Source organism: Strix uralensis, chromosome 9 (assembly GCF_047716275.1).
Source record: "Strix uralensis isolate ZFMK-TIS-50842 chromosome 9, bStrUra1, whole genome shotgun sequence".
NCBI classification, from domain to species: domain Eukaryota; kingdom Metazoa; phylum Chordata; class Aves; order Strigiformes; family Strigidae; genus Strix; species Strix uralensis.
The window spans coordinates 779,682-805,138 of record NC_133980.1 but is presented as its reverse complement, the minus strand read 5'-3'; the positions used below and the strand labels follow the sequence as shown (position 1 = coordinate 805,138).

General features: G+C 46.9%; 2 protein-coding genes across 2 annotated transcripts in view; one reads left to right on the top strand and one right to left on the bottom strand.

The window, feature by feature from the left end:
* MED12L (mediator complex subunit 12L) overlaps positions 1-25,457 on the bottom strand; it is a 138,728-nt gene that overhangs the window by 72,281 nt on the left and 40,990 nt on the right. The gene's annotated exons all lie outside the window — the stretch shown is intronic.
* P2RY14 (purinergic receptor P2Y14) lies at positions 13,135-23,174 on the top strand. Its single transcript, XM_074878333.1, has 3 exons — positions 13,135-13,597; positions 18,914-19,004; positions 20,814-23,174. Exon 3 carries the CDS (start codon positions 20,832-20,834, stop codon positions 21,843-21,845), a length of 1,014 nt encoding a protein of 337 aa, XP_074734434.1. The 5' UTR covers positions 13,135-13,597; positions 18,914-19,004; positions 20,814-20,831; the 3' UTR covers positions 21,846-23,174.

Here is a 25,457-nt window from a genome sequence, read left to right as displayed (position 1 = left end):
ACAGGTCAAATCTACCAAAGTGCTTCTCACCCCTTGCAAAATATCAAACATTAAAAACTCAAACAACCCTAGTTTAAGTCTCTTCCCAAAAAAGAGGAAAAAAAAAAGAAAAAGAAATAAAGACTGTTAAAACAGCTTTTAATTCCCATTAATCTCATTCCAAGTGAGGACACAACAAAAAATGTCCATTGACAGACTCACATGTGACAAGACTGAGCAATCAGCACCACGCTGGAAATTCAGTCTCCCAGCACTTTCTATGCCTGCTTAATACAACAGGAATAAGACTTAAAGCACTAGGGATTTTTTGTTCAAAATTATTTATAACTTCGGCTGCTTTCAATTGGAAACTATAATAGTGTGCGATAAGCAGGTGAAATTCATTTCTGAAGAGCAGTTTAGGCAACACCTTCAGGGTATTATTTTACACTGCGGTACACGCAACCAGAGCAGAGGAAATATTAAAGGCGAGCACCCAAAATCAAGGCAAGAAGAAAGGCATGACAAAAGGCCAACAGAGCAGCTGCTGCATGAGAAACTGTTGACTACTATCTTATTTAAAAGAAAAAAGCAAGTCCTGGAGAGTCCCCACCAGGGCTGGTATTGACTGGGACACCTCAAGTCATTACTGAGATTCTGGCAGGCTTCGCTCCACGCGAGCAGCCACCAGCACTCCAGATTTATTTATAACAAGGGCAGAAGAAACCAAAACGTGTTGCAGAAACATTCCAAGCTGGTTTTGCACCAGCGGAGCGGGGCAGGGGCACCCATGCCAAGAGGGTGGCGAGAGCCATGCAGGGTCCAAGGCTGCTGCAGCAGCTCCTCCGCCCTGGGTTGTGGCGTGGGCACCTCTTGGGGTAAGGCAGAGGCAAGGACAAGTTCCTCCTCGGAGGCCACCTGCCCCTGGACGGTGAGGGGACCTGCCCCGGGAGCCTAGAGCTGCTCAGTCAGGGCCTGCAGTGGGAAGGCAGGGACAGGGCGAGCACAGGCAGAGGGGCAGGAAGGTGGGGAACCGTCCCACCCAGGGGCGTGAATTCGGCTGCCCGAGATCCCCCCGAATTCACAGCATTTCAGGGACAGGCACAGGCCAGCACCTCCACCCCTCGCCCCGCAACCTGCCAGACCAGAGGACATTCGGCCACGCAAGGCTACAGGGATGTGTTTAGATTTAATCTTGGAAAGGGAACAACGTTTATGTGAATCACTTTGTCCTGTACTTCACCGGGGATTAAATCAGATTTGTTTAAGCAAAAGCCGCTGGTACAAAGGAAACAGTCAATTTAAAAAATGCAGATTGTAAGGAGCTGACAGGTGTTCTGAGCAATCCATTTCTACACGCACCTTCTGCAGTGTAGTGCGAGTGAACAAACAGAAGATGGCAACAGTCCATCATCAAGTGCCTTCTTCATATAAGGACTTCCCTTTTAATATAGGAAAAAAAACGGTTTGACAAAAAAATCCTGGAAATGCAACACTCAAATAATAAAATACTGCATGAGAACACCTTTGATCCAGTTTTCTACTGAAACAAGGGTGGGCTTCTTCCTTTTTTTAACAGTTAGTTTAGATTCTGTTTTATGCATCAGGAAAAAGTTGAAGTGTGAGCATTATAATATTTGGATTAATGCAAGTTATTACACAACTACTTACACTGTTCAAGGGAGATCTTTCTGAAAAGGAAAACAGGGTATTTTGGATATTTACCCTACTTTAAAAATATTTTAAATGGCTAAAATATGCAGAATAAACCCTCTTTTCCAACCAGCTCTGTAGAAATCTACGTTCACACACAACCTCAAAGACTAGTCTGGGAACAAATTGGCCCTTTTGTACTCTTAGAGGTCCATGCACATACAAAACCGTACTAAGAGAACCATTCTGGGGACTGTGTTGCATAGTTTAAATTCTCATAAGCACCAAATTAAATGCATACTGGGTTGGTTCTGTGAAATGGCAGTATTTAGGATCAGTTACGTACACACAGACATTAATAACCAATGACTCTCTTATTAGGTCTTACATGGTTAGAGAAAGCCAAGACCAAGTGCTTCTGGTCTCCCTTTTATGACACAAGTAGTAGTAAATCACAGGAGGGCTTCTGGCTTGTTAAACTGTGCTCAATAATTACTGTGTTAAATTCATACACACACACACACTCCGGTCTCTGCTTTGCAGCTATTCCCCTTTCAACACCTCTGCAACACCCACAGGAACGGGCAGGTACACACAGCTTGTCTTTTCCACCAAGGGAGATTGCTACACAAAATCTTGCAATAACAAGGTCATTTATTTACAAGGCTGCAACACTTTCCCACCGCGTGCCCACGACGTCACCGCAAGGCTGAGGCAGGCAGCTCGTGCTACTGCACATTCCCCGAGGTGCTCCATGGGCTCAGCACACAAGACAGGTGGGTATTGTTGTATTTTTACTTTCTTACAGCCTTCTCCAGTATTAATCTTTTGAGCAGAATTTTTCTGTGTACTGTAAAGCCTATCTTGATTTGCCTCGACCATCTTCTGTGGTGCAAGAAGGCCCGTACGGGGGCCCATGACAACATCCAGGCAGACAGTGGATTCCTGACCAACTCCAGCAACACCCAAAGAGCTCCTTGAGTGGGAACATCCCTGTTTGCCCCCAGCCAGGGCACAAAGGCCGGGCAAGAAGACAGCCGAGCAGGCGCAGGGGCTGAGGACCCCTGCCCTTGCACAGCCTGCACACCAACCAGCAAAGCTCAGCCACGGCTGGAAACGTGGCCACAGGGCCCCGACAGCCCTTCTCGCACGCCACACGCCCTCCTTGCAGGACATGCGTGCACACACACCATGCTTTCACACTGCCCCGCTTATTTTTTAACTAAAGGGCACATTTACATGGTATTTCCTCCTAGGAGAAACAGTACTGCTCTTCCCTGGTAAGAATTTTATACCAAAAAATCTGTTACCCAAAGCAACTGCACCTGGGCTGATGTCCTCCAAAGCCTGGCCTAAAGATACCCTTTTCCAGGGGCCCATAGAGATAAAGCATCCAGCAGTTTGCAGAAAGTCTGGTCCCAGAGGGGAGCAGGGGGGCAGCCGTAGGAAATCCCACACCCGGAAGGGACGATGCGGCCGCACTTACCCAGCACACAGGCCGGCCAGGACAAGCCCCAGCTCTGAAGCCTGACAACTTGGATGTATACAACACTTCACTGTAAAATCACACCAAAATAAGTTTACTTTATCTTGACAGGATGTATCTGTGACAATCCTTCATCACTGGTTTATACACACACTTACATATACAACAGTTCTTTGAAGATGCTGTTTGTGAAATATTTTCCCAGGGCTAAAAATGAATTATAAAAGAATACCCTAGTCCCCAAATACCAGATAACTATATTTAATTTGTCTGGATTTGACAGGGAATTTTGGTCCTTAAAAGTTGTTCTTGAAAGAAAAAGATACATGAAAGTTTGTAGGAAAAGTCTCAGGCCCTGCTCTACCACTGTCATTTCAGAGCCACATCAGGACAGAACCGTATGTAACTTTTGGTTGTGCAGCCTGAGACTCCCATTTTTTGTAGGACACTATATGTGAAAGGTGGTTTTCCAGGTGGATGCACAACAGCCGGTCAGACCCAAGAAAGGAAGGAGCACACAATTTGCAAACATTTGTGACTTTTTTTGTTTAAGAAGCCTTACCTTACGTTGTAACTGAGCAGCCCAGCCGAACCCTCCATGCCATGGGGTTATTGTGGAAGAAATGTTATTTGCACAGGTACTCAGAGACAGCTCCAGACCACTACCTGCGCGAGATTTTTGTCACTGCATATATTATGCCCTTTACTTTCAAGGCTTCTCTAGCAATAACCTTTCCTGTGGTTTTCCCCAGTCCTTAAAAAAAAGAAACTAAAACCCCAAATGTTCTAAAAATGTATCTTTGTATTGACACATATCAGAATCTCACGAATGAAGCAATCGTCATTGCCGAACTCGCGCGGCCGTGACTGGGCTCATTCAAACGTGCGTCAGCCCATTCCTCAGCTCTCCCCCCTGGACCCTGCGCCACCCCGGGCAGCCAGACGCCTGCGCCGCAGCGGTGCCATCCGAACGCCGCCAAAGGCCTCGCCACTAAGTCTCAGACAGACCCTTGTAAGGCCTCAGAAGGCTATTCACCCACCCATGATGCACAGACAGCATCCCGTCAGCAAAACAAAACCAGGCCAAAAGTATTTGCCAGCAGCTTTGATGGGGTGAAAACCAAAATCCAGAAGTCCTGCAATGCTTTTGTAATTAGCATGACTTCTAGCAGGATTATTCTGTAGAAATATTTATCTTGTTCATCCTGCTTTTATCAATTCACAGAGCTTGGCCAAAGATGTAACACGAGGCATGTGTTCCCACATTTAGTAGGGTGGGAAGCGCTGGCTACTTCATTAGAAGGTTCTGATAACAGGACACAGACCTATAAGAAGATTAGGGTCAGAAATGCTGCTTATATATGGCAATAGTTTGGTGATGTAAGAGCCTTCGTTTAGAAAAAAAAGTCTGAACCCATCAGCCACATTCCTGTCAGCACAGGCCTCAGAGCTGCGACCCCAGCGCGCACTTCTGCCACCAGACACGTGAAGAACCAAATCACCAGCACCACCAGCCCTTTCAGTCACCAGATACTCTCCGATACACCACCAGTTTTCTCCCATCTCTGCCTATGAATCTGTATTTTTTGGTTCTGACACAGAAGTCCATCAGCAGGACCATAAAAAAGGTTTCCTTTCATAGGCACAGAGCTCAGACAAAAAGTTCAAATTATTTTCTTAATAAAACAATGGCCAAGCCAGCAGAGGTGAATTTTGGATTTTGGGGGAAGTAAAAAACTTTTATGGCTAAAGGTAAAATACATTATCAGTTTGTTCTTACACCACCTTAAGCCATATACTTTTATGATTATACAGCAGGGGTCTTCTGGCAATCATGCTCGCTTTCTAACCCTTTGGAAATAGGGGCTGTATCTTTAGATCCTTAAATACTAAATTTGGCTGGCATTTTGGAAAAATATCCATGTTTGCATAACAAAGCAACCCTTCGGTTTGCCCTGCAGCCTACAGTCATTCCAATGGGGTGAAACTATACACAGAGCTGAGACACCCTCCCCGCTCTTTAAGCTCTTAATCCTCTGCCCTGGACGACTGCTTACTTCTCTCTGAAGCACTCAAAAACTTATCTGTGCTGCAATGTCTAATCCATCACAGAACGGCAGCTTACGCTTGAAAACACTGAATTTCTCCTTCTTTTGGTCCTTCACATACTCATGGAGAGCTGGACACTTCAATCTTCTGCTGGAGGCAGAAATGTGACTGATGTACTTAGTTCTAGTTTAACAGTTCTAAACAAGTTTTAACCAAGAATGACATTTCAAACCAAAAGGTACAGCCATGCCATTAGACAATCCTACAATGGCGTCAATTCAAAATATAAAGTATGGAAAAGTCATCCCCAAAGTTGCTCACCCTTGGGTTCTGTTACCCTTCAGCACATCACCATTTTTTAAATAATTTCACCCTGACGGCTGTGAAGCTTGAACTGTCTGGTTAGACCTGCACAACTTTTCAGAGAGAAACCACAGACCAACCACACATTTTAGCACTTCAACTGGTGTTTGAGATGACACTGCCCGCCTAGATTTGACTTCCTTTTCCAGCATACACTGCCCACTCGTGATCCCCAGAGAGGAAGACCAGTGACACTTCGCTCCTGGTCCGCTGGCGAGTGTTCTGCTCCCACCGCTCAATCCCCTGCAGCGGCCAGAGCCCGCAGCCATGTCCCCGCAGGGAGCAGCGCCAAGGGCCACCGGCTGCGCAGCCCCCAGCCCCACCGCAGGAGCAGCGCCAAGCACAGCAGGTATGTCCTTCCCCAGCACCAGCTAAATGGGAAAGAGCATCCTCTTAGCTCAGGCTTAGATCTGCAGCGTGGACTGCTTTACATTAAACTCCCACCCCCAGTTGAAGTCTATTGCCATTACACTCTGGTTTTAAGGTGTACCTGGTAGCACTGCCTTGTTCACAGGGGCTTACCTCTTTCATTTTGTGTCACCCCCTTTCCCGCTGAAGAAGGTAACAAGCTTTGCAAAAAATATGTATGTAAACAAGGTCCTGGGTGTATCAGGGCAATCAAACATACTGGGTCCATGCACAGCCTGGAGCTCTGGATGTCTATAAACCAGCGAGTGCTTTACAGTGAGAGCGGGCACCACTCCTCCTGCCTTTTGATTCTTTTCTTCCTAAGCAATGACTCCTGACCACTGTAAAAACCGATTTCTGAGTTAATTAGTTTACCGGTTTGAGTTAGTTCAGCAATTGTATCTATCAGAATATGATCAAGTTTTAACTAACCAAGAAACCAGTTTTGGGACAAAAAGAGGGTGTGAGCACATTAAACATGTATGTCTGCTTTATACCACATCCATATAAAACCACTCACACACAAAAGCCTTTTGATAAACTCCCCTGGCAACAGTCTGCTAGAATGCTTTGTTTAGTTCGTATTGTATTTCAAGTACAATGTTAGTCATCAGAAGCCCCAAACAATAAACAAAATGGAAAAATAATGCAACAGATAAAGGGAAGTGAGAGGGAGAAAGGAGATGTCACTAACCAGACTGAATACAGGATGGCTATTTAAAGCCACCAGAACAGCTTTGAACATTTAACATGAAAAGGTGCATTTTGAGGGTTGATTTTAAGCTTTTCCTCCTCTTCCTCAATACATTAAACAAACACACAAAATTATGTTCTTTTCTCACTATTAAAGGCAAATACTGTTATCTTTATTTCCTTCTGGGCAATAAATTAGTGAGTTACAGCATTAAACCACAAGCCTGAGCAGCAGGGTCACACTGCCCACCCAAAGATCCTGCTCAATTTATTTTAAAATACTTTGGGTTTAACTCCCCAGAAATATTTTGCAAAGCACAGAAAACAACCCTTGACTTTGCAAGAATTAAATGTCAAGTTTTGACTTCAACCTAAAGAAATGTCCCCTCTAGAAAGACTGAATTAAAGATTCTGTTCAAAGGCAGGCTGTGTGTAACAACTCTTCCGTGCTCTCGTTCTGGGGATGAAATTACATTACATAAGTAGAGCCAAACAAAAACCGATCTAAAAACATCTCCTGCAGTTTCAGGGGTGTTGCTCTGAAAAGTCGTGGGACTAGGAACAGCGAGTAGGGACCAACACGAAGCCTGCCCGTGCAGAGGACAGGCGTGCGATGTTCCTTGGAGCATGGGGGCCTGGTCTTCTGTGTCCTTAAAAGGCCAATCAGCCACCCCCCAGCAAACCTGGATCCCCCCTTAACGTGACCGGTGGAAACCAACGGCAGCAGCAATCTGCTTATGCTGTCACTGGGAGTTACTCAGTAGAACTGATTCACATAACGTTCCACAGTAGTCACAAATATGGTGCTAGTATTGCTTTCTCCAGAGAAACAAAGTTAGTAAAAACTACAGTTGCCTAAACTCACCCCACATCAAACCCAGAGGCGCTTACTTGCAGAACTCCATTACACAAAGCTGAAAAATAAGGACAGGCAGCTGAGAAGTAAGAGCCAGCCCTGCCATATGCACAGCACACAAGACAGCTTGCTTCTGATGTTATCAGAGTTGACAAGAGCAAGATGCTTCACTTTCCGTTTCCAAGCATTCTCTGGCTTGGGCGGGGGGCAGGCAGCAGCAGGGGGAGGGATGGGAAAGGATATCCAAACAACTAGGATCCAAACTGAGGGATGTAAGTGATGTATTTACTCCACAACATCAAAGCCCCATTTCTAGGCTGTATGAGAGCAACTCCTGATCGGATACGAGACCCCAGGAAAGGAACTGAGTGTTAGAAAGCACTGAGAAGGCCTTTTAAGCAAGCTGGAATTTCTCAGGTCAGACTCTCAATTCCAATTGAGCCTTTCAAATAGGGAATAATAAACACACAATCAAAGCCCAAACATGCAACAAGCACGCAGTCAAAATTGTCCTACAGTTTGCCTCACCCTGGAGATCAGCTGCAGCTCTGTGCCTCAGCTCGGCCTGCCCTGGCATCGGTGTGCACCACGGTCACAATCTGTCCACGTGCTTTCACTCAGAGCCAGAAGTATCTAAAACACAAGTTCTGTCCCACTGACAAATGAACTCCTGACAGATGACAACATTCACAGCCGGACATGACAACTGCATCACTCTGCTTCAGCACACGCCGAACTGGGAAATCTTTCGAGCAGTTCCCATTTACAGCTGTGCAGTCCCAGAGCCTGGGTCTTGATACGACTGCAGGGATTTCACGTGTGCCTACGCTCCTACCTGCCACAAAGCCAGGGACTGACCATCTACTGTGAATAAAAATCAAGAGGTTTCTCCATGAAGAAACACCTTTCTTGGAAGAGGAAGACATGCCCCCACAGCACTTCAACTCTGTGCAGCCCCGGAGGCTTAGGGGATCAGGTAACCGGCAGGGCGGGGCCCACTGCAGGGCCGAGAGGATTGCCAGACACAACATTTCTAGGAAACCTCTGCTTAGTAAAGAGAATTAAAGCACCAACCTAACAGGTGAATCCCCTGATGCTGCAAGATATTTAACACACAACAGCTCTGAGTGGCAACAGATAATTTCATGGACTTTCCAATTAAGACACTGCAGAGCACAGAGTCTGGGTCTCTGGATCTTACGACTCTAAGAAAGGAAATCTACAGGCAAAGCATGGAGAAAGCTTACTGTTCTCATTCACAATAGGACAACAGAATCCCATGACTGAAAGCTTCTGGAGCTGTTTCCATCGAAAAGAAGAGACAATACACAACTACGTACAGAACTCAGCTGTGTCTGTTTCCAACTGGTCACTCAATAATTGCCCTGAGGAGCGCTAGTTCACCAACGGCATCCCAGAGAGAACCGAGATCCTCTCTTTCACACTCAGATGAAGACACAAGCATGATGCATTTCTCCCTCCAACCACAGCAGTGAGACTGCGCAGAAAACCAGTCCAGGGATGGGACCACACAGAGGAAAAGGGCAGTTCCTGCTGCACTCACTGGGACGGGACGGTTGGGCCTGAGCCCTCCCAGGGCAGGAGCACTGCAAGGGCAGCGTCAGCACTCCAAGTCACTCGCCTGCGCTCACATCCACCTTAGTTAGCTAGGAGAGGTCTCCTTTACAGAGCTAAAAATAACAAATTACTGAGTCACTCGGGGATGGAGGCCTAGGCGTGGACTCTAAACCAGCTAACCAGCCCTAGAAGGACCGTTATGCTTCAGAAGAACATAAAAGAGAAATTGCTCTGCACTGTAGAGAAGAGCTAGGTGTAGCTCAGGGGACAGCTGGGCATGCCTACCCCTCCTGCAGGAACCCAGCACACCTGCAGTGACCCGGAGATGCTCTAACACTGCTAATGCAGAGGTGGCAGAAGAGAATTCTGTTCTCACGCATAGACAAGTAACACCAATGGGCTCTGGCCGTGCTGAAGCCTAAGAGCCATCTCCAGAAACGCGAGCAACACTGCTGGCAGGAGTCCCACTTCCACAGCACATCACTACCTGCAGGTCCAACACGGTGCACACTCACCTCTGCTGATGAGGGAAAGCACATAAGTGCTTCTGGGCCGCTTTAGGGAAACTGGAAAATAAAATATTTGGGGGTAGAAATAACGTACTGAACAACAGTGCTTCCTCCCCGCTTTGCCTATGACACAAAGGGCCCCTGCAGCACAACTGCAGCAGCAGGCACTGCCGCAGTGTAACAAGCCTGCTGCGACAGGCACCTTGGAAATCCTGGTGTCTTCTTCAACCTGCTTTGTAACCCCCCTCCTCGGCATCTTTTCCAGCAGAAGTGGGGTAAAAGCCCTGCTGCTGTTCCTGCAGCTCACCGGAGGCTGGGGAAAGCAGCCTGTGCGCTGGTGCCTTTGGAAAGGAGCTGGGCAGGGGGTGTGGAGGAGCAAGCAGGAAAAGGCTTTACCATCGCACTGGGAATTAAAGCTGAACGGAACCCAGTGAGGGCGGCTGCCAGCCTGGGCCAGCTCGGGGCTTCCCTGCCAGGTGGCACTGAACCATTCAGGCTTCAAATGACGATCTTAGTTCTGTTGCATGGCATTTGACTCTACCAGAGCCCAGTCCCCCAGTGCCAAGCTTGCTGTTTTAGCCTGCAGGAAAGACTATTTCTGTCACACAAAGGTTGGTAGTCTGATCCAAACTGTTGGCAGCAGACTCAAGACCCGATTTGCTGATGAATCAGCAAAAAAGGTTATTGTTAAACATTCAATTGCTTGAAACAATGGGAATAACTTTGGAATGTTTACGCAATTTTCTCACTGCTCAATTTTTCCCTTTTGCTAGGTCTTTGAACGACGGCCTCCAACAGAAAGCCTGGAGTGCTGCACATAAAGTGAGAACTGCCCTTGGGAGGGAGAGATTTAATTGAGGTTGGTGGACAATTTTGCTTTGCCAAGAAGTTCCTCCTATCCTTTATTTTATGTTTCTCTTTCAAACTCACTTGTCTCGGCAGACTGCACTTCTGTTCCTCTTTTGCAAGGATTTCATCTGGACACAAACAGAACATTGCTTATTTTAATTTTAGGCTTAGATAAGGAAGCTATTGGAAAAAGTTTGTTGTGGGTCACACTCTGAAAGCTGACCTTGGTCTCAAAAGGGATATTGAGGCTTCTGCTGCTGTTTCTGGGGAAAGGAAAAAAACAAAACAAAACAAAAAGTTTGTGTTTTTTAGAATTAATTACAAACTGTCTCAGAGGGACAGAGGTTTTTAAAGCACTTGTGATCAGCCAAAGCTTCCTCTGACCCATCCTTTCATCCTTGCTTCAAAAAATGACAGTAAGGTGGATGGAAAGAGATCAAAATTTTGGCTGACTGGGTGCTTTCTGGGGAGCTCCTGACAGGCCCTGTGCATCGTCCTGCCCGACCCTCCCTTGGACAGGCCTCTGGGCCCAGCCCAGAGCAGTTGGCTCCAGCAGAGCTTCCTGGGGAACGGGCCTCAGGGCTTGGAGCCACCGGGAGATGCACCGACACCCCCGACACCTGCTCCTGACAGCGAACTCTCTCGAGGAGACAGTGGCACCTGCGCCGCAGCGGAGTGGGATGGGCTGGGAACCCAGTGCTTCCCCCCACGTTGTGTCACACAGCCCTGAGCCCGGGCTGCCTCCAAGCCTGCACAACACCGACTGCAGCCCAGCTGTAAAGAAGAAATAGGTTGTGCTGCCACCAGCTCACGTCTGGCAGTGTGACACTGGGCTCCCAGCACACAGGCGTGATCCCTCTCTAGCCGACTGCCACATTTGGAACGAGAATGAGAACGGAAACAGAATCCCTGTTTTTCCAAAATATGCTTCAGTTATAATAATACCCCATGACGAACAGAGGAAGGAACAGGCTTTTCTGGGGCCCCCTGCCCTGCCTGAAACCCTCACTGACAAGGGAACGCGTCCCAGGAACAGCAGTTCAAGGGTCCCCACCATCCCCAGCAAAACCCAGTCTGGCACAGTGCTCAAAGCAACACGGCTCCTGCGGCTGCTCCCAGCAGCGCTGGGCACCGGTGCAACGCAGGAGGATGGTCCCCATCGAGCCTCCCCCAGGAGAGAGGGGAAAGGGCCCAAGCAGGGCGTGGGCACCCGAGGAAGCTGGACATGCACATGCATGTGCACACACACACACAGACTCACGGGGGAGCAGCGGCAGCGGGAATGAAGCAGGGCAGGTCACCCTGGGCAGGTGCGTGAAAGGGTTAAACTCGTGAGATGGGTGCAGGGCAGGGGAAAGAGTAAAGGGACAGGCTCCTCTAAGCCTTCCCAGGAGGATGGGTCCTTGTCCATCAGGAGGAGAGTTAAAATCTACAACCTCTGGCACTCACCACTTCTTCCTAAGTTACAAGTTTAACCCCCTCTTCTCATGAGGTGCATGAAGAGCTACGAGTCACTAGGCCAGACAGATTTCCTTTGGTTTGCTTGAAACTGAAGCCTGACGGTACGAGGTGTGACACAACATCCGTGGGACGTGAATCCTAAAGCTACAGCCTGCTGGCCCACGGGAAGACGCTGTGCAGCGGGGCCCACGGGAGCTGCGCCAGGGAAGCAGGCTGGCTGTCACCACAGCAGGCTGGCTGTCATCTTGGCGGGTTGTTATCAGGGTGGACTGTTACCGGCGGGAGCTGCCACAGCTCGAGGAGACTGCCCACAGAGGAAGGCACCCGGTGGCGGGCAGCTGAGAGGGGACCAGAGGGTGCCCCAGCCTCCAGCACCCAAGAAGGCAACTGAATCCGAACTGCTGCACCACAGCACCTCCCTGCCAGGCCCCAGGCTCGGATTCAGCTTCCCAGACAGGCTGAGTGCTCGCACTGACACAGAAATGGAATATAAGGCATATATAAAAACTGTCAATGGAACCAACATCCAAACTCATCACCCAAAAGCAACAATTAATTGACCGTTAAGGCTTTGATCTGAGAGTGTCAGAAATGAGAAGAGGGGCAGGAGTATTCAGAATAAGGTAAAGACAATTTTGTCTCTGAATACACCCCCTTATTTCGCAGAGATTCAGTGAGATTTGGGAGAAGGGCAGGCTTGGGTTACTCACTGTAAAGCAGAGCTCAAGTCATGTATTAAGTGTTTATTAATGCTAGTGTATGCAACTTCAATCACTTTTTTTAAAATATAAACCTCAATTTCTCTCCCCAAACCTCAGATCGCTCTCAGCATATACTACTTACCCACATTCATAGAAAAGAGGTTAGCTTTTCCATTTCCATACATTTCCACTAAATTTTGTGCTTGATTTCAAAGCCTCCTAGTAAACATGTAGGGAGAACAGGAAGGGAGGAGGCAGACAGGTGATTAATGTTAAAAGAGGAGAAAAAGAAAGAAAAGAGCCATACACCAAAGATTCATCACTTATCCCAAGAATATATTTCCCAGCCTTTGAGCATGCCCTGAGCAAGCAGAGCGTCAGCCCGTGCGCTGCAGTTCAGAACACTCCCATTAACAAAAGCAGAAGCTATCAGGGCAGTAAAGCTTTACAGAAAAGGTCACAGCCAGGCCTGGGAACAGTTTAAGAAAAGAAAACACCAGCCCTTAACTTAAGATTGCTTACTGCTTTGCCAGCTGCACAAACGTGTCTTTCTTGAAACCAGTTCAACACTGATCTTCATGGAAGTGCGTGTAAGAGCCCAAAAATAGCACCGGCCATCTGCAGCACTCCAGAGCTCGACCACATTTGGCCCGACAGCAAGGCACGGCTCACCAGTGCTTCGCTCCTGCCTGCGCCCATACAGCTCACGCTGACCTGCCGCCACTGCAACAGGTACCGACGGTAACACCGTCTGCCCGCCTGACAGTAACACTGCCTGCCTGACCAACCGACTGTAACACCGACCAACCGACACACCGCCTGATGGTAACAACGCCCACCCAACCGACTGACTGTAACACTGCCTGATGGTAACACCAACCGCCCAACGGTAACACCGACCACCCGCCCCACGGTAAGACCGCCCCACACCTGCAGAAAGAGCCAAACCTGTCCAGGCGGGACGAGCCGCCCATGGGCCAAGCAGAGCAGAGGCAGGACTGCGCTCCAGCCGGTAAGTGACAGAACCTCTGCAGCCTGCGCCGCTTTTGTGGTGTTTTACATCATAAGGCAGCTGTAACGGGCTTATTCTGTAAATCTTTCCTAGCTGAAGAGGGACCACACATACACTTTTACATTTCTTTCCAGGTGAAAGACTCTGCTTTCATTACACGTTTCTGTACATTCCCAACACTCTCTAACATTCTCTTTTAATTTTTAAATAACTCCTACTATCATTTGTTTTTTTTAAATTGACAAATAAGGTGAACAGGAAATCATCCACGTGTTACGCAAACCACAAACAAATTACTTAGAACACAAATGAGCTGTCATAACTGTAAAAAAATAGAGAAAGCCAAGGCAGGCAAACTCCCACACCTGTTGGGCTGAGACACAGAACAGCCTCCAGCCACGCCACCAGAGATCTGGTCTGCAGGGAAGGATTGTTCTGTCTTGTGTATCTTGGCAAAAGATGTTTTTCTTAAGCAATTACTTTTGTTTTAATTTATGACCAAGGAAACATAGCAATATAAAACTCACAGTTTAAAACATCAGAAAATAGAATTAAAACCCAAATATTTAAATGAGAAATGTTACTATTAAAATAGAATATTAAAGGGAACAATTTGAGCCACATTTTACTTTTAAATATCCAGTTTTAGGGCAATAAAACTACTAATCATTAAAATGTTTTATTGACATACTCATACTAGAATAATTCCAAATTTGGTAGGACAGTTGCTTCAAAAAGCTGGTCTGTTTAATCCTCTAATATCAAGGCATAAACTGACCATTCCCAATACCCTTGTCCTGACTTTTCCTCTTACATCCACCACTCCCTGATTCAGGTACTATAACTGATGGGAGATAGGAAGGATCTCAGTGGGGGTTTTTTTGAGACTTAATTAAAAAAACCTGAATATTTGGGTTAGATCTGAAAATGACCCTACATGCAAACAGTTCAAAGCATTGCCCAGGTTTCGGTGTGAATATCAGGGTTTGCACAGATACTTCATAGGTTCTAATCTTTTAATGCTAAAAGGTTGTGGGTTTAGAGTAATTTCAACTCTTGTGTAAAAATCAGAAATGAAAATAGAATGAAAAGTTTAACTTATCAGGAAAATCAGGCTGTTAAATTTCAGATTTCAAAAGTAGCATAGGGACTCCTGTGCAACAAGAAGAAATGAAACAATTACTGGTGGGTTTTGTGAGGCAGAAATAAAAGTTCTACCCTTGAGGTGTCCTCACACTGCAACCAAATGAGCTTGCACTGCCCGGCAAAGAGTCTGCTGTTTTTACAAGAAATAAACAGTGTTATCTACAGCCGTGCTCTATACATGTTGGCTCTCCCACTCGCTGTGTCCTTCAGAACACCAGGAATTAATCACACATGCCAAGAAAACATCACGCATGATCTAACTGATGGAGTAACTTTGGCGGGGAAGATCTGTTACGAAACGCTGTCGATGCCAAGGGCGGTCTGGAGGACCTGGTGCCGGTGTACGCACACGCCATCCCCGGCCGAGTCAGCGGCACTGAGCCTTCCAGTGAGCACTGGCCGCGAGCCGGGCCGGGGCCACACGCAGGAAGGCGACCCAGTTGGACTCTGCACCCCCCACCTCCTGCCACACTGCTGCCATCCACCCTGGGGACAAACACACCGATTTTCCACAGGCTGCCTGAAAACATCAGCTCGCAACACTTTTTAAAGGGGGAGCAGATGGGGAGGAAAGGAAGGAAGGAGGGGAGTGAGGAGAGCAAAGCTCAGCACTCAGATCTGCCTCAGTTGTAGAAACAGATGTTTTGTATCCAACTGGAAATAAGAATTCATTCACAACCGTAAGAAAGTCAAGACTTTCTACTGCAATACTGCATACTTCTGAAAGGTGTTAGCGGGACTCCTTTCAGCCCAATCACTGGCAGGAAATGTTTGTAATGCACTGAACTTAAAAGCTTGGGACTGTTTTTGCAAATATAAGGAATAAAAAAGACAGATACAATAATTAATTCATAAGCATTTATAAATAGCGACTGTGTTATACAAAGAAATTCAAATCTTCACACACATTCCCCCGAGAATTACACAACCAACCAAAAGCATACAGGCAGCCAGGGGCAAATACAGTCCCAACAAAGAGAGGTCACAAAACATGTCATGGCTTTATTCCGTGTTTTTTGTTAAAATAACATTTTAAAGGTTAGATGATACAGCCAGGTTCTTCCAAACTGAGCAAGTCCACTGCTCCCTTCGGTTAAGAGATGAGGAAGGAAAGAGTCTGGGTTCAGACCTGGTGCTGCCTGCAGCAAAGCCCAGGGCTACAGAGGGCTGCAGGGGGGTTGGGGTGTTGCAAGATGGGGGGTCCCAGGTCACTCTGGGGCTGCGGTCCCTGCACAGGCACGAGGGACATAACATGGGGACGCTGGCAGAAGGGGCGACCAGGCAGGGCTTGGGGATGAGGAGGAGAAAAGCCGACAGTACACAAGGTGACAGCTCACAAGGCCCAACAGCATCATCAGGAAGGACACAAGCCCCAGAGGACAGAGGGCACCCCTCTGTCCTTCCCCTCACCAACCAGAGCTGCAGCAAGACGGACCCGCAGTGTCCCCAAGCCTCATCTGGCTCAGGGGGAGCCACCGCTACGCCCAGGGACGCAGCAGCAGCGACCTTCCCAGGACACACGGCCTTTCTCAGCCACTTTAACAGGGGACACTACTCTCACCAGCACCCCGAGGAGCAGCCTGAGTAGAAACACGGCTCAGGCAGTCCTCTGTCTTCTCACACCAGACGTGAGGGGTCTTGAAAGCAAGAGCTGAAGACACAGCAGCAAGGACCCGACACCCTCCGGAACCTCCTGCCACAATTACCGATGCCCCGTTTCCCTGAGCCGCGCCAGCGGAAGCGGGCACAGAGCACCACCACATACAATGCTCACTCACAGTTCCTCGCTTACTACTTCCTGCAAATGCTATTTTATTTTTTCCGTCATCCTAGTTCGACTATTTATCCCATTTTCCTGCACTACATCCTATGCCTCTATGACAAAGAAGAACAACTACCACCAGATACGCCATTCTAAAGGGCTGAAATAGTACACAGTGTATTTTGCATACTTCTATTCTCTTAAGTATTAAAATCCAGACATTGCCTTATGACAAATGTTATAATAAGAACAGAAAAATAACAAAATCTTAGTCTCTTGGCAAACTTGCAAGAAGTCAAGTGTACCAACATATCCTCCACAGTCACTGCACAAAGCACCTTCCAAATGAGAGCAGCAATTACAGCCAGGGCTCCTGAGGGCCTCCACGCTGGCACCCACTCCCCCTGCTGCCAGGTCAGGCACATCCGCAGAGACGCGGAAGGGGAGCAGGCCCGGCCTGAGCACCCACCCGCTAGGTGCCCTTGGATGGCCCCTGCCAGCCCTACCCCAGAGCCCCCCGCCGAGCAGCTTTCAGCCCCCGAGGAGCCCCAGGGCAGCCTGCCCCGATGGTTCCACCACGGGAGCTTGGGGGAGCGGGGCAGGCAGCTCACACCGCGGGGCCGGGGCACGTGTCCACACGGGGCGCTGCCTTCCCACCACATCACACTGGCGTGGCCGATATTCCTACCACAACGGAAAGAAAACTTAAAAAAAATTATTCTTCTTCTAGCACAACGCAGCACAACTCGCAATTGCTGTGTTCTGTGTATTGCACTTCCCCTTTCTCTAGATTTCTCGTAATATCTGAGATAACATCTAGCATGATCTTCCCTGATAAACTCCATTCTGCAGTTCAAAAAAGATTTCTGGGGACAGTTACCACTGTCAGCAATTTCTGACCCAGTAACTGCATTGCATATTTATTTATCAAGCAGCTGCATTAATTTCCATGAATAGCTAAAATGTGCACTCAGTGCTACAGAAACTTCATTATATTCAGAGGGGAAAAAAAAAAACAAAACCAAAAACTTGTAAATATTATGCTTATGTTCAGTAAAGCAGCCATGAACTTTGAAATTTGCCAACCAAGTTACAGAAGTCAAGAAAAAGTGCCTTAATGGATATTGGAAGGGTTACAAATGACAGCATAAGAGTCTGAATACAGATGGAGCTAAACATTTTTAATGGTTTATGCAACTTTCCTTTTCTGTATTTTGCCAAGACACGATTTGCAAACTGAGAAAGTTCAAACTTTGATATATTTTACCAGATCAATCTTGTTAATTTGGTGAATCAAGTTTGCTGGTTTTGCACAGCTAGTCGGTATCATCTACACAGAATAACCACTTTGTGCTGGACCAAGCATTTGAATGCGGAACGCTGCTCAGGTACGACAGGCTGCTCTCACATACAAACCACAAATTGCTCAGTGCTGACAACACATGCCAGCAAGTGACAGCAGTTATGTAGCAGCAAAAAAACAGCGATGTTTTAAAAATTGGGGGGGAAAAAAAAGCCTCCTTAAGCTTAGTCATCACCTCAAGTAGCATTTGGACAAAAAGGTCCTAAATTGACCCACCAATTAACATCAGATGAGGACTATTCACAGTTCGCAGGTGAACCCCAACATGGAATGAGGGGTATCTACGCTCACTGCAAACCGCGGGTGATGTGGTGGAGCCACTGCAAGTTCTCACGTCCTCACCAGAGAAGAGGATGTTCCCATTGCAAAGGTTTACGGGCAGCCTGAACAAGGACGCAGCCAGAGGGAGCACGGAAGGGCAGCTCCTCTAGGAAGTGGAAGCACAACTCCTGCCAGCCACGGGCAGCCCAGCCCCGCAGCCTGCGCAGCAGCAGAGCACAGGCACTGTGGCGGCCGTGGCCACCAGGACCCCATGGCACCGTGCAGCTGCGCAAAGGCCGCCAGGCTCGGGTGCTCCTGCTGCAGCACACAGTCCGAGCCGGCGGGACCGCGTTGCCGCGGCTCCTGTGGCACCCACGCTGGGAGCCACCACCGGTGGAGGGAGCGGCGGGCGAGGTGGCGGCGGCCACCAGTGCGGAGTTCTTCAGGGCAGTGGGGATGAGGCCTTTCAGCCAGAGCTGAGCCTCTGCCGCGGTGACTGAACGGCAGCTGAAACTGGTCAGGACACAAACGATGGGATGCATGGCCGAGGGGACACAAAGGCCTCCAGCCCTACCCACGCAGTGACGGGCTCTAGGGTGAACACGACTGCTCCCTGACTCTGTCCCTAACCAACTCTGACCTCCTCCAGGAAGATCTGGAGAGCTGTCTGCAGCTCCGGTCGTTAGATCCTTGCGCTACGGGAACCCCTCAGCCCCGCAGAATTACACTGTCGTGCGTTATGATACACAACGCTGACAACTGTTTTCTCCTGTCTCTCACGTAGGTCTCCCAGCAAGAGAAGAGGCCCTGGGCCTGAGAATGGAAGGTGCTCTAGACCCTTAACAAAGAGCACCGCAGCAGTCAAACCAAGAAAGGTAAGGACATGCCATCGATACGGAAAGACTTACAGAGTCTGGCTTGGACTCTGGCCTCCTTCTCAACCACAGGCAGTTGATAAATCTGCTGTATCAGATGTAAAATTCATGTAGGGTGTCGTCCATGCTGCATAGACACAGTATTATTGACCAAGGTTTAATGTCCACAACTCTAATCACATGCTTCTGAAATAATCCTTTGCTGTATGATGCCTCAACATAAGAAATACTTCATGAACTTCCTAAGCCATTTATTATCTGCTACTAAGCCCCAGCATAGAAAGAGCCAGCTCCAGGGACTTTGCTTTAGGAAACCCTACAGCGCAGGAACAAGTTCTAAACACGCCGTATGCAGAGAGGGTCCTGCTCAGACAGCCTGACAGGAGGAAGAGAACATGTACGCAGCAGACAGAGATGGGAAAAGAACAGTTTTTAAATACAGTGTGTTACCATCTTAAATAGAAGTGCCATTTACTGTTGGTGCTTTTCCAGATCTTTCTAGTTTTAACAAACCTTACCCATCATTACCTCCTAATCCTAAGGCACCCATTCACATGGTAGTTATAACACCCCCTTCTCCACACCAGCCTTCTCCTTTAAAAACCCAACCAAACACAAACAAATGCTTTGATGGCTAGAGCTTAAACATAAAGGTGGGATGGCAGGTCCTCCTATGGAGAGCTACCAGGAAGAGATTAACTGCGGCTTGGGGTGTGAACACAGGTAACACCTGCTCCCTTGCTCCACTCATCCCTGCAAATTCCAGAACAGCACCTAAACTGGTCAGTCTTTGCAGCGTCTGACACAGAAAACAACATACCAAAGGAAACAATTTTACCTATTTGAAATAAAATTTCAATTTCTAGTTATTGCAAGGTTGCATTCAGGTTCCAATCTGCTACGCAAAAGCATCAGCTACTGACTTTGAATTGTGGCCACAAGGAAACTCTTTATTTTCTAAAAGATGGGTTTTTTCCCAGCTCCATGGCACTTATTTTCCAGTCGCCTAGGTTTTCATTTGCTAAATACAGCAGCATTATATCTATATCTGTTCTGCCCTCTCTACAGAGGATAATCCACCCCCATAAACATTCTGTCAAAGAAAAGCAGACAGCAGATGTGATTGCTTCTTGGAGATCCTCTAAAATGTAAATCTGAATGACTTGACAGGACAGCTCTAGCCTCCACGCTATGCTAACACACAGGCACACTCCTGTGTGTTGTGCTACTAAAAGTTTAAAGCAAACTGTGCTAGCTGCACATACGGGTTTCTTTCAAGTGAACGTTAGAAAATATTGGCATATGCCAGATACTTCCACGCTTGCCTAACGGAAGAGTGGTTTTCATGCTTGTATACAAAACAGAACACTTGTAAAAGGAGTATTCATATCCCTCACATGCTTCCTGGTAAACCAGCACTAAAAATACATACTGGTCCTTAAGGATTAATAAGATATATTTAGTTACAAAATCACTGTGGCCCAGTGACCCTCCTAGCTTGCAGCGCGTAGGCTTATACCTGCAGAAAAGCAGCAGCACAGGGCTTGAACAATGAATCAAATGGAGGAGAAGCAAACAGATCCTCTGTTCAGAACAGCAGCATGCCCTTGAACATCACCAAAAAGTGAGACGGCACCCCTCGGAAACCACTAATGATGTATCCCTGCTGGAAACGATACGGTGTGGAAATGTGGTCACTTCTGAGAAGTGTGCCAGGTTTATTTTGAATTAAGAGTAGAAATCTTATACTAATTAATGGAAAGCATAGCACCATGTTATCCTACTGAAATAACCTTTCTCTGCTTGTAGGAACAAAGATACTGTAAGATGTTCAACTCCAGCACAAACTCCTCAGGAAACAACTGCAGTCACAGCACAGTAATAACCAAGACAGTCCTTCCCCTGATCTACTGTTTCATTTTCGTAGTAGGACTCTTGCTGAACGGGGTGGCAGCATGGATCTTTCTGTATGTTTCTAGCAAAAAGAGTTTTATTGTCTATCTCAAAAACATCGTTGTTGCTGATCTCCTAATGAGCTTGACATTTCCTTTCAAAATTCTTGCTGATTCAGAAATTGGACCTCCACAGCTCAACACATTCGTGTGCAGATACTCTGCAGTCATTTTTTATACAAACATGTATATCGGGATAACTTTTTTCGGCCTCATAGGTTTCGACAGATACTACAAAATTGTAAAGCCTTTATTCACCTCCTTTGTTCACACGGTTAACTACAGTAAGGTGGTCTCTATAATCATATGGTTATTGTTAATACTTATATCCTTTCCAAATATAATATTAACTAATGAAATCACTGAAGAAAATTATTCCAAAAACTGTATAGGTCTTAAAAGTGAGCTTGGCAGACAGTGGCACAAGGCATCAAGTTATATTAGCACAGGGATTTTCTGGGTTGTTTTTTTTCTGCTAATCATTTTTTACACTTCTATATCAAAAAAAATATATAGCTCTTATAAAAAATTCAGACGGAACTCAGATGTGGCCAAAAGAAAAACCAGCCGTAATATATTCAGCATTATGTTTGTATTTGTCGTTTGCTTTGTACCCTACCACCTCTGCAGAACACCATACACTCTCAGCCAGACTAGCTCACAGTTCAACTGCCAGTCAAAAAAAACCCTGTTCTATGCAAAGGAGTTCACTCTTGTACTGTCTGCTGCAAATGTCTGCCTCGATCCCATTATTTATTTTTACCTCTGCCTACCCTTTAAAGAAAAGCTGTATCAGAAACTGCATCTCAAGCTGAAAACTTCAAGTGAGGTTGAAATTTCTAAATCCAGAAGATCAAATACACTTCGGGAAAGTATAAACATAGCGTAGGTTCAGGTCTGTAAAATAATGCACATTTCAGAAAGTTATTCAAGAATGCAAATGTCTCAAAAAACCTGAACAGATGTGAGCCAGCAATAAAACAGAAAAAATGTTTCAGCATAAAATACCAAGTGGTGTTTCTTTGTATAAAAACATTACTGCATGTTGCCAATACATTTACCATGTGCTATTTCAGTTAATGCTATGATTGCGTGATGGTGTGATACGACCTATCTGCATCTCAAAAAAACAGAAAGGAGTAACTGGAACAACACACTCTGGAGCTCCCCGCCATGGTCTCTGAGCGGATTATCTGGCAGCCCCAGCCATCAAACTGCCTTGCTGCTGTTTCTCGCAAAGCCAGGCACCACACACGAGCCCCCACAAAGCAGCCTGAAGGGCTGGACCCAGCGCTCGCTCCAGCCCCGCCCCAGCAGCGCCTGCAGAAGCCACACAAGGAAGTTCAGCACAAGTCTCCACTTGACCTCCACCAGCCTGGAAAAGAGGACTGAGACCCTGAGGGGAAATCTCATGTGTTAACCGGGTCACAAAGGAAAGGGTTGAAGGCAGTGTGCAGCTTAAGGAAGGACACTATTCCAACAAGTTGGGGGGAAAGAGATAAGGAAAAAAAAAAGGAAAAAGTACACATCAAATCCTCAAAGATCTGCTCAGAGCCTGAAAAACCCTTGGTAAAATTAAAAAGGATATATATTGATTTTCTTAAGGGAAACATTCTGTAAAATTAAAAATTAAGCATGACTATTTGTCACCCTTATGCACCAAATGTCAGATTATTTCTGTAAAATGTGATGCTCAAGAGTTTAAAGAGGAGCTTTCTATAAACTGAATAGCACAGTTACACTGTACCATATTCCTCGGGACTTTTCTGAAGTAACACTGTGTACACCAGGAATGTTCACGCCAAACTGACTGAGATTTCAGTAACTCCCTTGCTGTTCTTGCAGAAGGAGGTAAGAACACTCAAGGAGCTGCTTGAAAAAACACACGTACAGCCATCCAGAAACTCTGGGGTACGTTTAACTCCAGAAAGAATGATTTGTTGGTTTTCCCATGCTTTTGGCACGATGATAAAGCATTTCTCTCCATACAAAGGTAATAGCTGAAAGCCACCAACCTTCTGTATATAAATTTTATCTCTTTTTTAACTGTATTTTCCAGTGCAGCTTTTTTTGATTGATTGGTTTTATCATTGTACAGGGAAAACACACCAGTGCATGAAGTGCCCACAAGAGCTTTCAGGCAGTGGCTCTGAGAGCTGAACGCTTTCATTTTACTTAACAAAGAAGATACAGGAATAAAACCAGAAATAACACATGCTTCACCTTTCTGCCACTGTGCTTCATTTTAGTCCTAACAGATAATCCCTCAGGGTGGAAGACATTTAAACACACAGTCTTTGATCCTCCTCCAAGGCTGTGGGTAACTTCCCTTGGTCCGAGACCACCGACCTGCAGTAAGTAAGAGTACTCTGCCATCACACAGGATTATATTTCAACTAAAGGGCCAGAGAACTGCTGAGCTTAAACACACCTTGGGGGAGTGTATTTACCTCCATTTATGTCCCACCCCAAACCCTGGGTGCTCACCGGGCTGCAGGGGCGGGGGGACCCTCTGCCCAGACCAGCCCTCAGGGACTACAGGAGGAAGCTGCGGTGTGGTTGGGTTTTTTAAAGAGAATACATAAAAGATTATTTATATGGTTCTTTCAGAGCTCCCTGACTTTTGTCAAACTGAGACTTCACAGGCTCTTCCCTCCAAGCAAGGGAAACAGCCTGTTGAGGAAGGGAATCTGTTGCTTTGTGGGAGATTTTTTTGTCGTTTATGGCAAAAAAATCTTTAGTTCCTTACATGGCATGGCGTGGTATTTGCTATGTAAATCTAAGTAATTGCAGCTGTGAAAGCACACTGTCATGCAGAGATGGAAACACTTCCACAGTATATATAACTTTTTAATTACTTCACAAGCTTTGAAAAAAATTATTTATATTGCAAAATGGTTTCCTCACCCCATCAGATTACTGATATTAGAATGACTAAAATCTACATACAGGCACCCAGGGGAAAGAATGCTGACCAACACACTTTTGAAGAAGTGACATTAAATTTCTAGCTTTTGGTTTGCTTTGAAAAAATCTTCCTCCAATAGCTTCACTAGTCAGAAAACACTTCTGTGACCCCGGCCGTACTGCAACCTGCCACCCTCTGCATGACAAGTCTCAAATAACACCATTATCAAAGCAAGCATCCACGCCATGTCCCCAGCCTTGCTCTTTACTTTGCTGTATGAACCCGGACCGAAACATGTGGGGCCAATTTTGTTTTGCACTGGGTAAGTGAATTCTTTCCCACCTTTCCCAGCGCACCACACCCTGGATAAACCTAGCCAGCTCCTCGGACACCAGACGTCCTGTGGTTGCACTAAGTACCAGCTCTTGCCTTGCCCACCCCCCACCTGGAGGAACCTCCCCAGACTTCCTGCAGCGAAGGTTATGGGTAACCCAGGGCCAGTCCCCCGCTGCAGCTCATCCTCCTGACGTACCCATGACTCCCTCCCCGGCACCACAGGAACAAGACACTGGCGTTGGTCTGTTTCTCTTTGGAGAGGCAGGTTATCCACGTGGAGAGGGATCTCTTGCAAAGGTGTGGTGCCCCAGAAAGAACCAGCCTGCATCGTGGGCTGCCCCAAGACAGCAAACACACACCTTTGAGTTGCCGTGCTCACACATTGCAGCCTCTCTCCCCCAGGCCACTCCCTTGTAAGGAGACATTGTTCCACTGTTCAAAACCCTGAGATAGCACCCAGGTAGGGTGGCATAAAGCTGCTTCCAAAAGCCCATAAACATCTCCCATTTTAAACTATGCATCACCTCATAAACCACCCTGGCCCTTAGCAACAGCACCCAGCAGCTGCCTCAACATGGCCCTGCACAAATGACAGGGCTGCAGTTACCATGCAATGGGTTGTTCATGCCAATATCGGGGTGTAAGGCTTCAAAACGGACCATTTCCTCTAAGCACTACTTCAGGACTATGGTAGAGCACAGTAAGCACTACTTCAGGACAGAAAGCTCACTCCACAACTGCCTCAACACATAAAAAAATTCTGGTTGTGCAGAAATCATCAATAAGACTCTCACATAGTTTAATTTTGCAGGGTGTCATCTCAAAAAGTGACCTGTATTGTAAAAAAACAACAAAACCAACTTACCAAAGAGGGGGCAGATGTCAGTTTAATCTACCTAACAAGGGCACACAGTCACAACCAGCCGATGTAACGAGGGAGCACCCCTTGTATTTGCTAACTTTAACACAGAAGGGACGGGAAGGAAGGGCTACTTTCCCTCTGCCAACACCCTCACACATATTCTCCCATCCCAGCCCAATAAATAAGCACTTTATTCTTTTTATGAGAAATCTTCACTAGCACGTCCAATAATCATCACTTCAGGGCACTGCACACCTGTAAAAGGCTGTTCAAACAATTAAAACTAAATAGTGGTAACTGATGGAGGGCAACAGGGCAGGCCGAGGAGCCGCTGGCTGTCTGACAGGAGGGGGGGTGCTCTGCTGCCAGGCAATGACACACACCCCCAGGACAGG